This window comes from Sitophilus oryzae, unplaced genomic scaffold, assembly GCF_002938485.1.
Source record: "Sitophilus oryzae breed Bouriz unplaced genomic scaffold, Soryzae_2.0 scaffold_864_pilon_pilon, whole genome shotgun sequence".
NCBI lineage: Eukaryota > Metazoa > Arthropoda > Insecta > Coleoptera > Curculionidae > Sitophilus > Sitophilus oryzae.
Window position 1 is genome coordinate 253,709 of NW_022147488.1, and position 16,644 is coordinate 270,352.

The following is a 16,644-nucleotide window of genomic DNA, read 5'->3' on the forward strand; positions in this document are numbered from 1 at the left end:
TGGGCTTAAGATCATGTTCAGTGATCGAATGAACAATGGGCCAATGTTCTCTTCACGGATGAATCACGCTTTGGAATTAATTCGGATTCAAGAAGGCTTAGGGTATGGAGAGAACCGGGAAATCTTATTCAGTTGGATCATGTTCAGGAAGTGCACCCTTATCAAGGTGGAACAGTTATGGTCTGGGGAGGAGTCCGGTTAGGCCGAAAAACCGATCTCGTTTTTCTTGAAAGGTTTCTAACAGGAATCACATATCGTGATTTAATTCTTGAGCCTGTCGTGTTACCATATGCCAATGATTTTGGGAGAAACTTCATTCTCATGCATGACAATGCACGGCCTCATTCAGCCAGAATGGTAAGTGAGTTTATCAATGCTCATCAATTAAACATTTTACCCTGGCCAGCACAATCTCCTGACCTCAACCCCATCGAGCACGTATGGGACGCGGTCCAAAGAAGAATTTTGAGAATGGGTATGCCTCGTGAAACTCGTAGGGATCTGGTTCGGGCCGTGAATGCAGCGTGGCAGGCTGTACCTGAAGAAGAGATCGACAACCTAATCAGGAGGTAAAAATGGTTTTATCTTTTTTTTTTAATTCACAGTTTAGAAGTTTAGAGTTCAATAAAAATCAAGGTAAATTTGAAAAATTCGGTAAATTTCGCAATTTTATTTCCAATACGTCTGTAAACTATTTGTTTATTTTAATTTTATTATATCAGAAATGCAAATAATAAAATTACTGACGATGGCTGGATAAAATTGTAATATCCCTAGACTTTTCCGGTGTGTGTAAATTAATCATATGACTAATCAAATAAAACGTCTTTACATTCCATAAATACCAATATATTTGCAGTTATTAAAGTCGAAATACTTACATAGCAAAATAATATCCGATATAAAAAGAAAACATAGATTCCTTACACCTAAACTATAATTACGTATTGTATAATTAAATTTGCAGGTACCGTTACAATCTAACATTCGCGTTTGTATATTTTCTCCATAATTTTAAAGAACATATCGTGGCGCAGTCCTTTCGAAATCTGTTGGATGTGCGTCTTAATGATATTGTAGCTTTCTTCCTCGTAGATGGCGTAGGTGTTTGGCAGGCACAGTTCCTCGTAGAGTCGTCGAATCGTTTCTACCGATTCTGGTTCAGACCTGAAACATAATAATTCTGGTAAGTAAATAAATAAAGCTGGCTATAGAGGTTTGAAATGTTAACTGGTGTTAGTCAACGGTTTATAATAGACGTATCTGCTAAAAAATGATACTGACCTGCCATAATGTTCCTCCATTATTTTGCGTTGATCTGGTGTGGCTCTTTGGAGAGCTACCACTGCCAACCAACTACATTTGCCATCTTGAATATCAGTTCCTTTTTTACCGGTTACGGATGGATCTCCAAAACAATCCAGAAAATCATCCTACAAAAATAAATATTTCTGATAAAGTCAGTACAACCATCATCGCTCAACGTGACGTCATCACTGTTTATAATATGCTAAGGGCTGGCAAAGGTTAGTGGGTCGAGATTTCCGTATGTAAGAAGAGTACAATGCGTTTATAATGTACTGAACAAAGAGAGAACAGTAAAACGTTGCCAAACGTATGAAATAAACCGAGAAACTGTACACATTGCTAACAGACCTGGAAGGGGATATACCAGATTTTTCTTAATATTTTTGCTATATTTTCTTCGCAGACAGTATGTGAAAATCTTTATAAATAAAAAAGTTACACGATTGCTGAAAATTGCTATGCACTAAAAGTAAATGGATGGGTTATTTAAGATTTTTGAATGGAAAAGAGCAACCTTGTCGAATTTTTCATATAAACAACATATTGTAAAAGATCCGATCTTCAAAATAAAAAAAAAGTTTCTAAAGTGGTTCTTAAGTTATGGCGTGTTATGTAATAGTAGAGTTTTAAATTATCGCGATTACTGACGTTTTCTCGTTATAAAAAAATGGAAAGCCTAACGATATCCTTAAAATTCCATTTCAGATGCTCAGACACATATCTAATGATTTTATCTTGTTATCTTTTCGAAAAACGGTTTCCGTGATACCAATGGTCTAAAGGCTCTCATGATATGCAGAAGACTGGCCGGAAATAGATGGGGCTGCTCCCCTAACATTTTGCGCTGGATGTATACCATGATAGTAAGACCCATGATTACTTATTTTACTCCCAGCGCACGAAAGAAGTTTCACTTCGAAAATGGCAAATTCCTGATGTGCTTCAAATAGAATGATCGCTATATACTCCTTATTTCCTGCATATTTTCTTAAAAAATATTGCAGTAAAAAAAAACAAATAGAAGATCTGAATTATAACTGTTTCGAAACACTGTGTCACCCTGTACGTTTTACGTTTATCAATAATTAATTTAAACTCTAGCGTACTAAAAATAAACCATGTAATTAATTTTTCATTCATACATATTGTCAAAATATATTTCATAATGCGATTATCTTGACAAGAATTATTCGTGATTGGAAAATTTTGAAACATTTTTGTTTTTCTTGCAGTACAGTTAGTTATTTGTGAATAAAAATCTTTTGTAATAAATTTATTTCAACAAATATAAATACCTATATGGTGATGACATTAAGGAAAAAGGATTAGTGTAAAATTAATGTGTATTTATAAGCAAGATAAATTAAACTTTTAATTACGTAATCAAGGGCGCGATTTTTAAATTCATTGTTGCCAACTATGGACATACTATTCGACGCCGGCGGCGCGGCGCGGGGCAGACTAACTGAAATTTAAATTTCCCGCTGGGGATTCAGGTGGTAGCTCTGCTGTAAAAAATGTCAAGTTGTTACATTTATTTATTCTTCGACAAGGAAAGAGAGGGGACAGCTAACATGCATATTCTCCCGTGATCGGTTAGTGAGGCCAAAATTCGATCGGCGGCCATACTTTGGTGACAAGATTTCGAGGTGACACCGAGCGAATTTTTATGTTTTTTGTGACAACTGTTTTGTTTTAAATTTATAAACTGTATTGTTTAGTATGGTGAGATGTTAAGCGTATGGCTGCAAAGGCCGAAGCGAGAAAAAAGTGGCTGGAATTACATTTCACAGGAAATCGATACACAACTTTTGTTATGTGGTCATAAAATGTACATTTTTTCATTATAGCAGTAAAAATATGTAAAATGCTTTTAATATGTTTTGTACCACATCCAAACCAAACTATTTTTAATAATTCCAAGTAGTATTTTCAATATCCTTTATTATAATTAATGTTTGAAACTATAAATAATGCTACTCAGCATGAATTTCTCCAGTGGCGTAGGGAATTATAATCAGAGAAATACAATTTCTGTGTAAAATGTATAAAGTATTGTTATCAAATATGAAAAATAATTGTAAACTATAAAAAAAATTAAAAATTCTAGTGATAAAAAATCTATATGTATAGTTGTTATACATATAAAACTTAAATTTACCTGCCAAGATTTGCTCGGGGTGGACAAACTTGTGGTGGGCTACTTGTTACTACATATATTTTTTTAAAAATTTGCTAATTTAGGTGTATAATAATAGTCTCAGTGAGTAATTAATAAAAATTTAAAAATAAATAAAATAACACAAAGCTTCTAGAATTGTTTATTTTTTTGTGGAAAATTAGGATATTCTTATGATTGAAGGTAATGAATATTACATTATTCATTGAATTAGTACGCAAGCGTGAAGGGGAATGGCTAGATTAATTATTATACCGTATGGTCGAAAAAAAACGACGTCCAGTTGGCTTGTAAATGACGATCGACGACATTCCCCATATAATTTTACATATAAAATGACAGCGATCTTCATTTTATAGCTATCGCTGACGCCGTCTTTTTTCGATGTCGTTTTGTATAGTTTTTTTTGTCATTTTATATGGGGTATATCATCGATCGTAATTTACAAGCCAACTGGACGTCGTTTTTTTTTTCGATTATACGGTATAATAATGAATCTAGTCAATTCCCTTCACACTTGCTCACGGATTCAATGAATAATGTAATTTTTAATATTCATTTGTGAAATTGTCATTTCCAAACAAACAAGACGCCGTTTTTTTTGATCATACAGTATATATGTATATACACGTTTAAAACATATGTTATTACGTTATTTTTTATTTAATTATACATTATACACACGTTAATAAATAAATAATTGTCTTGATAATCAGTCCACTGTGACTGTTAAATAAATTTTGTATTATCGACTTAGATATTCTAATATTATAAAGGTGAGACAATAAAATACAAAATTGTATATGCATTACTCAAAAATGAACAATATATTAATTTACGTTTTAATAAATATTTTGTACCGTCTAGGTACAAGCTAATTTCTGATGCTACGCCATTGGAGAATTTCGCGTGGTGACAACTTGCCTCACTTTCAGCTGCCGTGTTACCTGTCCCCTCTCTTTCCTTGTCTAAGTATTTATTTATTTCCTGAGAATGTCATTTGTTTTGACACTTTAGTATTGTAATATTAGTTTTTGGTTTAATTGAATTGTGTTGTGATACTTTAAGCTTCAAATTTTTTACTAGCAGACCTTGCAGTCGAACATTGTTCTTTTTGGAACCTCTTTTAGTGCGAAGAGTACAAGATAGCTTAATAGCCGTTGCAAAAAACTCATCGTAACCTTATTAAAATATTTTGAACGGGAAAGCGGTAGTAATGGCCCTTTATGTCCCTTAAGTGCTGTTAAGGAGGTGGGTTTTGTTGATGTAAATAATAACTGTTTATATATTTATAATTAATTTATTTTTGTTTCCTAAAATATTTTGATTAAAAGAAAATATGTAAAAGATGGCAACGCTGTGCCGGTCAAGCTTAATCACGTGACTAAAAGTTTATTTGGTATGATCTATACAGGGTTGTTCACCACATACGACACGGAGTATTGTAGCTAAATGATTAGATTTTTACAAATTATAAGTTTTGGGTTCGTTGAAGGACTACTAGAGCTACAATTTAAAAATATTTTTACAAGATACAGAGTGTCCCAAATAAATAAAAAATATCAAAGTTGTATTTTTTTAAATGGAATACCATGTATATTATTACATTTTTAGTTTCTACGATTAAAATAAAGGTAAATTTGAATAAGGTTTATTACACTTAAACCTTACCGTTTTTGAAATATTTTCAATTTTGTGAAATTGCAGTAAAAATTTTAAGGCTTTATTTCTCCGAGGATATCAAAGTGTTTAATACTAAATATTTACTGAAGTCTATTTATTGATCTGTTATTGTGTTGCAATAACAAAAATAATACTACCTCATACAGAGTGTCTAAAAATTTATTTTAAATTATTTTTAGCTTTAAACGGCAATAACTTGTTTAATTTAAATGGAACGCCCTGTATATTTTAGGAGAATCAGATGCAAAATTTAATTGTCTATCAAATTGTATTATACCACTTTTACCTATCCCTTCAAGTTTTCGTAGAAAATGCATTTTCTTATAATTTAGACCTCATTTATCAATATACCCATGGAATATTGACATTTCAGATTGTTTTTAAAGCAACAAATGTACAAAATGTACAAGCTAGTAATATTATCGTTTTTAGCAAAATGATAATATTACTAGCCCATTTGTATGCAAAAAGAAAACTATTTAAATCTTTATAAAAAATATACCATTAATTAAATATACCACCATTATTTCCGTCCAAATACTAATTAATTACATACTTAATTATGTTCGTTAATAAATTATTCTAAATAAATGTGGATTTGAATCAGAAATCAATATAATAATAAGTTATGAAAATGAATGTCTCTGTTGTTATAAATAGGCATTTGTCAAAAAATTGAATAACATTTTTAAGGTGTTACTTTTTACTACACCGTCTAATACACATACAAAATTCAGTTTTTTAGTATTTGGAGCAATTATTATTAATCAACCCAAACAGTCAGTTAATGTAGTTTGAATACTGGAATCATATTAATTGGTCCTCTTTAACAAATATTTAAACAGTTTTTTTTTTATTTTATAATGAAATAAACAAACTATATCGACAATATTAGTATCTGTACTCTTTAAAAATTTGGTACATCTGTAAAAATAATCTAAAATGTCAGTATTCCATGGGTATATTGATAAATGAGTTTTAAATTACAAGAAAATGCATTTTCTACGGAAACTTGAAGAAATAGGTAAAATTGATATAAACCAATTTGATAGACAATTAAATTGTGCATCTGATTCTCATAAAATATACAGGGTGTTCTATTTAAATTAAACAAGTTATTGCCGTTTAAAGCTAGTAATTATTTAAAATAAAATTTTAGACACTCTGTGTAAGGTAGTATAATTTTTATTATTGCAACACAATAACTGATCAATAAATAAACTTCAGTAAATATTTAGTATTAAAAACTTTGATACCCTTGGAGAAATGAAGCCTTAAAATGTTGACTGCAATTTCACAAAATTGAAAATATTTCAAAAACGGTAAGGTTTGTTGGGACACTGTGTATCTTGTAAAAATATTTTTAAATTATAGCTCTAATAGTCCTTCAACGAACCCAAAACTTACAATTTGTAAAAATCTAATCGTTTAGCTACAATACTCCGTGTCGTATGTGGTGAACAACCCTGTATAGAGAAATATGAATAATTACCTGAATTTGGAAAAATTGACCCATCTCTAATAATATAGTTTTGGCCTGCCTGTGTTGTTCTTCATCGAACATGTTAGCTAAATACATAGCTAAGGCGATAGGCATTTGAAAACTATAATAAGCAGTCTTATATTTCACTAATGACATGTACCTGAAACAAATTAATATCTACTATAAAATAAATGCTTATTAATAAACTAAAAAAATCTTTAAAATAAAATATTCATAATTATTAATGAAAATTAAAAACCGTAGGGGCATGTAATAACAAAGGTATTGAACAGAAAATATTATTCATTAATGAACTAAAATAGATGTTTCAATATTTACAATAAATATAATATTACTATTATATACTAAAAAACTCACTAAAATATCCTTATCTGATATTTAGGAATTGAAAGAATAATTTTTTTTCCATAGCAACTGTTAAAATTGCCTTATACCGGGTGCGTCTCAAAAGCGGCTCACCCCTATAACTTTTTTTTATATTTTTAGTTAAAAAACGAGATTTGGTATGTTGGTATATGACATAAATTAGGATTGATTGACGTATTCAATTGTTTTCGATCACTTCCGGTTTCACCGGAAATGACTACAACTTTTGATTTTTGAATGGTACTCCCTGTAATTTTTACTTAATTCGATAGAGAATGTCACTCTGAATAGAATGACATATCATGTGTCAACTTTTGACATTTCCGCATATGGTTTATTTGAAATTATAACTTGCGGTTCGTAACGAAAATTTGACTTGAAATACCAAGTGTTTGGTATCAAATTATTCGCAAAAAAAATGCTTTTTCCAAATATGCTAATGAAACACCCTCGTTCCTTTTGAAAAAATTGAGATATGCTTAAAAATACGATCTAAGCATTTTCTAACTGGCCAGGACAAGACGCTAAAAACATTAGACGATTAAATCTATTTTCCCAAGGTTCCTTGATGAAAAATTAGTGTTTTTAACATAACCATGGCACTCTAGATTGAATTTTAAAATACAATTTTTTTATTAAGTGAGAATGTCAAAAGTTGACATATGATATGTCATTCTATTCAGAATGTCATTTTCTATCGAATAAAGTAAAAAAATATCGAGGGTGCTATTTAAAAATGAAAAGTTGTAGTCATTTCCGGTGAAACAGGAAGTGACCAAAAACAATTGAATACACCAATCAATCTTAATTTATGTCATATACTAAGATACCAAATCTCGTTTATTTATCTGAAAAAATAGAAAAGTTATACGTCTATCAAAAATAGTAGATAAAATAGTACTTTAACAGCGAGGATAGGTTAAAAACTTTATTTCTTCTCGCACGTTTTTTAATTGCTTCCATTTTTGAAAATTTTTGTATTCCTAAATTAAAATTTTTCATAAGTTATTCGAGATTTAAATGGAAGTAGTTTGGATATGGCGTTTGCCGCCTCAGCCTGAATATCTGTTGGTAATTTACTTATTTCGTTTTGAGCCATTCCTGGTTCCAATTCAATCAGCAATCGACACGAAAGAGAATTAAAAAATATTGACTCAAAAGTGACAACTAAAGAGACAGCTTTATTGATTTGTCAAAAAGTTCTAATTTTTTATTAATTTGTCTATAGTCAAAATTTCTACTAAACCCAGGGTGGAGTGTAAAATTGTGGGTAGCACTGGCCAATAGAAAAACTTTATGCGCATGGCAACGAAACGCGCGAGAATCTCCATCAATCAGGTAGGTTGAATCCACGATACCATAGATTTTGCGCGGCGTTGCCGGCTTTTGAGCGTACTGTTGTTTTAAAAACTACGTAAAGCCTGTCCAATAAGTAAAAATGACAGAGCACAACTGTTACTGTTATGTATTCTATGGTCAGACAGATTTTAAGTACAAAACATAATCGTGTATACCTCTTCATGGTGAACTCTTCCAGTCGAGGTTTGCCATTCTCATCTAGACACATAGTGTCCAAGCTTTGACCATAGCTGGTCTTTAACATGACGTCGTGGAATAATTCCATTATTGGGACGTAGGCAGGGTGGTACCTGAAGTATCTGAAATAAAAAAAAATAAATATACAATATTGGATTTGATATACAAAACGCTTACTCACTTTTTGAGTATTGCAAATATTCCACTTTGCATCATAATACCATCGTTAAATGCGTTTAGACCAACTCCCGGCTGGCGATACCAACATGGCTGACCCCTGCGCGTTTCTGACTTGTCCATGATGTCATCAGTCACCAGGAAAAATGCTTGCATCTGAAAAAATAAATAAAAACTATGTTTTGGAATTTGTAAATAAACATTTCTACTGTGATTAAACCACAGCTTAAGTAAAAACCAGCTCGGACAGTGTAGCGTGCCGCTTTGATCTTTTTACGCTCGGATTTGCGATTCGAAAGAGGGGGAACACTGGAGCGGCGAGCTCTCTCGCCCAAACCAATAGCCGCGTAAGCACCAGTCAGCCCAGAGATGTATTCAAAAAAATTTTACACGTGACGTAAAAAATTATTCGACTGGTGCTAGAACATAATTTAGATACATTTTTTTTAAATTGTTGACTTTAAATAAATATGCATTCTCAAAGAAAAACATTTAAAAAACAAATTAATTAATTTATTTCTAGAAATAACAGCAAAATGAAATAGGTACATTGATTACTTATAGTTATTTACGAATGTTTTTAAATTAGGAGCTTTCGGTTTTTGTTTGCTACATTTAAGTTCTTATTAATATTCTTTAAGGTATAATAATTTCTAACTTTTGCGTATAAATTTAACAAAAAATACATTATAGGAAAATTTTGATTGATGGTTGAATTTAATTGTCTGAAATAATTTAACGAATTTACATAATATATTTTCATTTAAGAAAAGTTCTTCAAAATTGTTCTGAAAAATTTTATAAAAAAACTTTTTTAAAAACAAGTTTTTATTTAAATACACTAAAAAGAATAAAATAAACTTTTTCTTTAGAACTTTTATTATGAACTTATAACGTCATTACACAATTTTAATATTATATAAAAGCTTGTCGCGAGATTTGAGTGTACATTTGCACTCATAAAAATCTGGTACGACAACTTTATCTTGTAATTCCTGGTCTAGTGGTCTATCATAACAGAAACTTTGAGAATGAGACAGGGTAGACACAGGTTTTAGTTAATTTACTTGTTTATCGATGTAGAGAAATCTCGCGACAAGCTTTTATATATCTAATATTAAAATTGTGTAATGACGTTCTAAGTTTATAATAAAAGTTTTAAAGAAAAAGAGTTTATTTTATTCTTTTTAGTGTATTTAAATAAAAGCTTGTTTTTAAAAAAGGTTTTTTTATAAAATTTATCATCTACTTTTTAGTTATGCTTGTTTCTCAGTGCCACACACTTAAACTCAATTTTTTTTTCTTAAATAACTTTCTATGGGTATCCTAATAATATGTATATCGATTTTCATTAAAAAAGGAAAACTTAAAAAAAACGACAGCTGTCAAATTTGACAGTTCAAATGTGAGACAAATAAAATGAAAACCGACTATGGGATAGGGGGCATCCAATATATCGATTTTTATCAAAATCGGACAAATTTGAAATTATTTGACAGCTGTCACATTTGACAGCTCAACGTTTTTTTTTTCATTTTCGCCCATGGCCGTCCTATATATCAATTTTTATCAAAATCGGACAACTTTGAAATTTTTTTGACAGCTGTCAAATTTGACAGCTCAAATTTTTTTTCTTTCATTTTAGCCCATGGCCATCCTATATATCAATTTTTATGAAAATCGGTTGACTTTGAAATTTTGACATGTCATTAAACTGTCATTTTTTCAAGATGGCCGCCCATATATTTTTTTCATATGTATATACCCACAATATACCTATACAGGTTGTTAAATTGTTCATTACTCGCGGCAAGAGTTTTATGGTTGAAATAACCTCGGCCCGCTCGTCGATAGACGACGCGACGGGACGAGTCGGCAGAAAAAATCAATAATGCATACGTTCTCAATAGGCAGTGTTGCCATTCTGTTTCCCTATAAGTAACTGTCGAGTTAACAACCTGTATATATATATATATATATATATATATATATATATATATATATATATATATATATATATATATATATATATATATATATATATATATATATATATATATATAAATTTCAGCCCGATCCATTCATAAATAGAATTTTAAAAAATCAAAAACCTCAAAAATGCCGCCATTTTGACAGCTGTCAAAAATTCGGGTCATGCCTTGCAAAAAAATGTATTATCATCGGGACTGAACCTACATGCCAAATTTCAATCTCCTACAATAAAAGAAAGTGGTTTTAATTTAGCTTACAAGATTTGCCCCGAACAAACATACATACATACATAGATAGTTACATACAAAGCAAGTTAAATAAAAGCTTATAAAACTAGCCTCCAATGAGGAAACTAAATAAAAAAATGGTCACTTGGCATTAGCAAGCCTCCAAATAAGTAGTCTTCATCGTTTTGAAAAGCACTAAAGTGTGAATATACTTTTGAATTGAACATTAATTTTGAATTGAATTGAAAATTAAACAGACTATATTTTGAATTATTTCCATAATTATTTGTGCAACCAGCAGCCGCACATCCCGGAAAACCTTTTCCCATTCCATCAATAAAAATAAAATTGAAATAAAAGCACAAATACCTATGGTTAAATATAAGAAAAAAAATCGAATTAAAATCTTCCGTAATACGGCCCTACGCGCCACCGGTGGAGGCTATGCATCGACTGAATGAGGCTGACTGTTGGTCGCTTAATTCAGTTAGCGCATCGTCGGAGTGGGGCGTTTTAAATTCGAGCGTGGGAAAAATTGGCGAGTGTCAAAGCTATGTTATTCTGTAAGCGGTGATTAAACTGTAACGGTAGATTTCTACAAGGTGTTTCAAAAAACATGTGCCACCTCACGTAAAAATAAGATTTATTTTTCATATCAACATGGGCCTAATCCTGAGTTGTTTCGTAGCTACAGGATATATTTTTTTAGAAAAATATTCCAGTGATAACCATATACACGTCTCTGGTGAATACGTCGACACTTTTTGGGCATTAAAATATGTCGCAGTTATAGTAACTTTTTCCCTCCAAATTTTATTCGAATCGTTAAAAGCACTTGGAAGAAAATTATAATAAATCGAAAGATCATTAAGACTTTAACACCCTGTAGCTACGAAACAAAACAGAACCGGACCTATGTTGATATGAAAAATAAATCTTATTTTTACGTGAGGCATCTCCCCACGAGAGATGGTATATGTTTTTTGAAACAACCTACACAATATAAAAGATTTAAAATACATAGGTAAGGTTCGACTTAAAACAAGCAAATAAGCATAATGATTCCAAACATACGTAGTAGTTCTATGCAGGGGGGTGACAGTAAACCGGAAAATTGGAAACAGTTCTGGCGCGGTTCTACCCAGGCAGAAAGCATGGCCTTCTAGACTGTCCTAGACAAAAATCTGAATATTTCTATATGATTTCTGTCAATTTCTGCTACGGAACATTTTTTATGCACGTCGGCGTCCTCTTCTTTTGTCTTTTGTCTGTGTGTCAGCGTCAGCTCCGAGGCCTCTGGCAAGGTCGAGCGCCATTTTAATTTTTGCCGTTTAGATTTGATTGGAAGTTTGTTTATGATATTTCGGCTGAAATTTATAAGTACAAAGATGTTTTTTGATATAAAGTTCCTTGTTAACACTTTAATAAAGTATATATGATATTAATTACATGAAGAAAATGATGAAATCGACGTTTCTGCGTGTAATAGGTATGGGCCATATTATATATGTAAAAATAGGTAATATATTAACTGTTTTTATATTTTTTTAGCTTTAAACCCAAGGATCTTGGGATATTCTTTGGCAAGGATTTTTCCGTATCTCTACTTTAAAGACTGATCGGTGATTTTGAGCAATTGAAAGCAAGTTATACAAGGTAAATTATGATTATTGAACTATTATTAGCCTACATTAATTTTCTACAACATGAACAGAAATGCGTAATTACATATCACATAGGTACCTATTATGTATTTTCATAGCAATAATGCTATAAATCTATGTATGTAGATTATTTTTAAAATACAAATGAGGTATTAGATGTATATGTATAATATTTTTGATTCATTTTATTTTCATTCAAGTCCTGTTTGATTTAATTCACAAAAGTTTTATGTACCTATATTTATGTTTTTTACATATTTTTTTTGATTCCAGGTTTTGTGTGGGTTCCGGTTGCCTTTTTCCTGCTTCCAGTTATTTATCCGTGAAGCTGTGAAAACATTTATTTATCTTCAAGTTTCTGTAAGTCAATGCACTGTTACTTTACTAATTCGCTTTAACACAGCATCTCTGATATTATTTAAATATTTAATATTGATACAGTAGTTTATTGGTTTATAGCTCTTTAATTGTGTTGATTTGCATATTTACATTGTTCTAAATTCCAAATAAATATTTTTGAGTAATTTTGTTGTATTATTTACTACTAGAAAGAGTAAAAAGTATATTAACCCTCATTTAAACCTCCCGAACAGCCCGCCATTAAAAACCGGAAACGGAAATAAATTTCATAAAATTGAAATTGTCATGTCTATGTCATGTCATAGTCATGTCAAATGTCCCAGCCGCCATATCTGAAAATTAGTTACCCAGGCAGCCACGCTGTTTCCATAATTTAACATTGACTTGACACTTCTTCTTGTATTTATTATTTTATGGTTCTATGTCCTATACTAAAATAATATATTGTAATAATTGCAACTATTATTACATCCGAGCGATAATAAGTTCTATTTTAGTCGTTCAAAACAAGTGCTCATTTAATTAATCAATCGATTACGATATTAATTATCAAATTACATTATGAAACCGTCAGTGATACGTTAGTGAATAAATGCTTTTTAATTTGGCAGATATAGTTATGGTGATTAAACATAATAAAAAACATTTGCAGATAGGAGAACCATTACCATCTCACGTTTTGGGCATGTGGAACGATAAGGAAAAAAAACGGAATTTTTTTGGGTTTCGTTACCAAATATATTTAAAATCGGTATTCCTGAAATATATTATCGATTGGGTCTTAGGACAAGTGCACATATACTGGGTGTCCCAGGCTGAGCGTGCATCAGAAGTCTCTAGACAACAACAATATCTAGCTTTTTTGTACAGGGTGGTCGGAGTTGGTCTGTTTTAACAGAGAAAACTTATTTCCTGACTAGACAGAGCAAAACCGACATAGATGTCATGGACTCGATTTCTGAGACACATTTAATGGCGTAAACCGCCTGTCGATATTTTCACTGCCAACTGAGTTAGGGTTATTATTTGATGATTTTTTTTAGAAAACTATATTCGTCACTCAAAAAATACGTTTTTTTAGTTTTGTTCTTGGTTTATTGCATCGATTCCATTTATAATTATTAATACTAATATAGAATATTAATTAAAAGTCTTTAATTGTGCAGATAAATAATAATATAGAATATTAAATTATGATAAAAAATAATTAGGCAAATAGGTCAACCTAAAATCAAGGTTCACTTCGATATAAAGATAAAAAACCTAATATTTCTTTCATTTTAAGAAATAAATACTCATAACTTTATATCGTTGGAAAGGGTTGAACGCCACCATTTTTTTAAGTTCATAGCCAACTATGATTTCTATTTAAAAAATTATATTTTTTATCATTTCTGACAAAAAGAGCAAATATAGAAAAAAACTGACTACGCCACTGGATTGTCCTTAAAAAAGTGCCTTAAGAACGTTTTTACAGAATTTTCTTAATCCGCGAAATACAAAAGTTATGGGCAATTTTCCAAATGGTAAAAAATGTAAAAAGACCCCGTATCTCAGTTGGCAGTGAAAATATCAACAGGCGGTTTATGCTATTAAACGTGTCTCAGAAATCGAGCCCATGACATCTATGTCGGTTTTGCTCCATCTAGTCAGGAAATAGGTTTACTCTGTTAAAACAGACCAATTTCCACCACCCTGTACATCACTGTTTTTCAACGAGATCTATCGATTAAAAATATTTTCAATATGGCGGCACTTCCGGAAATACCGGAAGTTGACAGCAACTTTCTTATTTTAAATGGGTGCCCCCATTTTTATTAAGAATTTAAATTCTCTGTAAAATTTTATGAATTTTGATATTAAACACTCCAGATCTAACACCGTTTTTGAGAAAAAAATATTTAAAATATTTGAAATTTTATATTTATTTCTCAAATTTTATTTTATTTCTCAAAAACGGTTAATGTTAGATATAGAGTGAATTAGAATTTTACAAAGAATTTAAGTATGTAATAAAAATTGGGGCCACTCATTTAAAATAAGAAAGTTGCTGTCAACTTCCGGCATTTCCGGAAGTGCCGCCATATTGAAAATATTTTTAATCGATAGATCTCGTTGTAAAACAATGATGTGTAAAAAATCTCCGATATAGATACTGTGGTTCTCTAAAAACTTCTAATGCACGTTCAGCCTGGGACACCCTGTATACCGGATGCAAGACCTTGGTTATTTACCCAAATTTTAATATACCGTGTGTTTGCCCATCACTGGCTTTAAGCATTTCTTGTTAGCCATATTTGTTTACGAATAAAAAGCCATTGCTAAGGTGGTTTCCGTTTGAATTCCACAAAATTGTTCTTTTAAATACTTTTTTATGCTTTAGCTTTCTGTTTCAGTGATAAAACACCCATTATTTTCTCAAGAAACCAACACCTATATCTAACTAAAAAAACTACCCAATATCGAAACCATAATAAATGTATATTTCTAAAACAAAACATTTTGTTACCAGAAAAGGAAATTCAAATTTATTGTGACCATGAAACAATAATAGTCTGTCCTGTGTTTGTAAACATTACTATGCAAAAACCTGTCTGTTATATTGTGCGAATGTATAATTATGACTTAGAGATTAGGCGCATTGTTATCTAGAAAGGTAATTAATATACATGGCACATATGCAAACACATACAGAATGTTGCCATCACGTGACAATTGTGCCGCTAAAGAATGCTGAAAGCGTGGAAGATGACACTGAAACGTAATATGTGTTTATTGCTTAACTGTTTCAATATATCTGTATCCGTAACTATGATATATACTCTGTTTTTTTTTCTCAGGTAAGATTTCGACAGACGATGACAGAAGAAAAGCAGATGACGTCCCATACCAATCTATTTATTTTACTAAAAAAAGTTTCTAATAATTTTTAAGTTAACTATGGATGGGTTTAAATATAAATTCGTCATGCGTCGTCACTTGTTGTTTTAACCAGTTTTATTGGTTTATTTCAAAATGACAGATCGTATTTCAATTTTATTGGTTTGACGGAACGATGAACGACAAACGGACGCCGATGCGTATGAACTCGCCTTTAGACTTTGACGTTTGTTTAATTATAGGTTATAATTTTCTGACAACTTTTGTCAAATACCCTGCGTTTTGGAAGATGATGCATTTTGATTCGTGTTATTACGAGTGTTTTGTGTCTTTTGAAGTCAAGTGGAGGAAAAATCGAGTGAAAATTAACTGTAGAACCCAGAGCACAGGTTATGGTTAATAGTCGCTGCCCAGGCAGAAAGTCTTATACAGATACACCAATAAAGTTACTATCAATAAAGTTCGTATACCATCTCGTCGTAGATAAGTGCATCTCGAATATGGTAGAAGGACCATACTAAACACATACTAAAAACTGTAAAAAAACTGAGTAGCTGTAAAATATCGACATCACACGATAGGTAAATAATGGATTTTAGTACTGCAGAAAAATAATGTCAAAAGGTACTGGTTTAAAAAAATTAAGATTAAAATTAATTAATCAACCTGTGAGGTATAAAATTTGGTAAGTGTTATTATTAATAAAATAGTTTGTTTTATTTATGTTGTTTTATTTATTCATGCGGAATATTACAAATTTGTATTTGT

The 16,644-nt window shown here is 31.0% G+C and overlaps 1 protein-coding gene across 1 annotated transcript in view; it reads right to left on the reverse strand.

Moving 5' to 3' along the window:
• Positions 1–833: 833 nt before the first annotated feature.
• LOC115890443 (farnesyl pyrophosphate synthase) overlaps positions 834–16,644 on the reverse strand; it is a 45,192-nt gene continuing 29,381 nt past the window's right edge. Inside the window, exons 4-8 of the mRNA XM_030910671.1 lie at positions 8,758–8,909; positions 8,555–8,698; positions 6,663–6,813; positions 1,285–1,433; positions 834–1,167 (exon numbers count right to left, since the gene is read on the reverse strand). Of these exons, the coding sequence (XP_030766531.1) occupies positions 981–1,167; positions 1,285–1,433; positions 6,663–6,813; positions 8,555–8,698; positions 8,758–8,909 (783 nt within the window). The 3' untranslated portion in view covers positions 834–980. The remainder of the gene's footprint in view (positions 1,168–1,284; positions 1,434–6,662; positions 6,814–8,554; positions 8,699–8,757; positions 8,910–16,644) is intronic.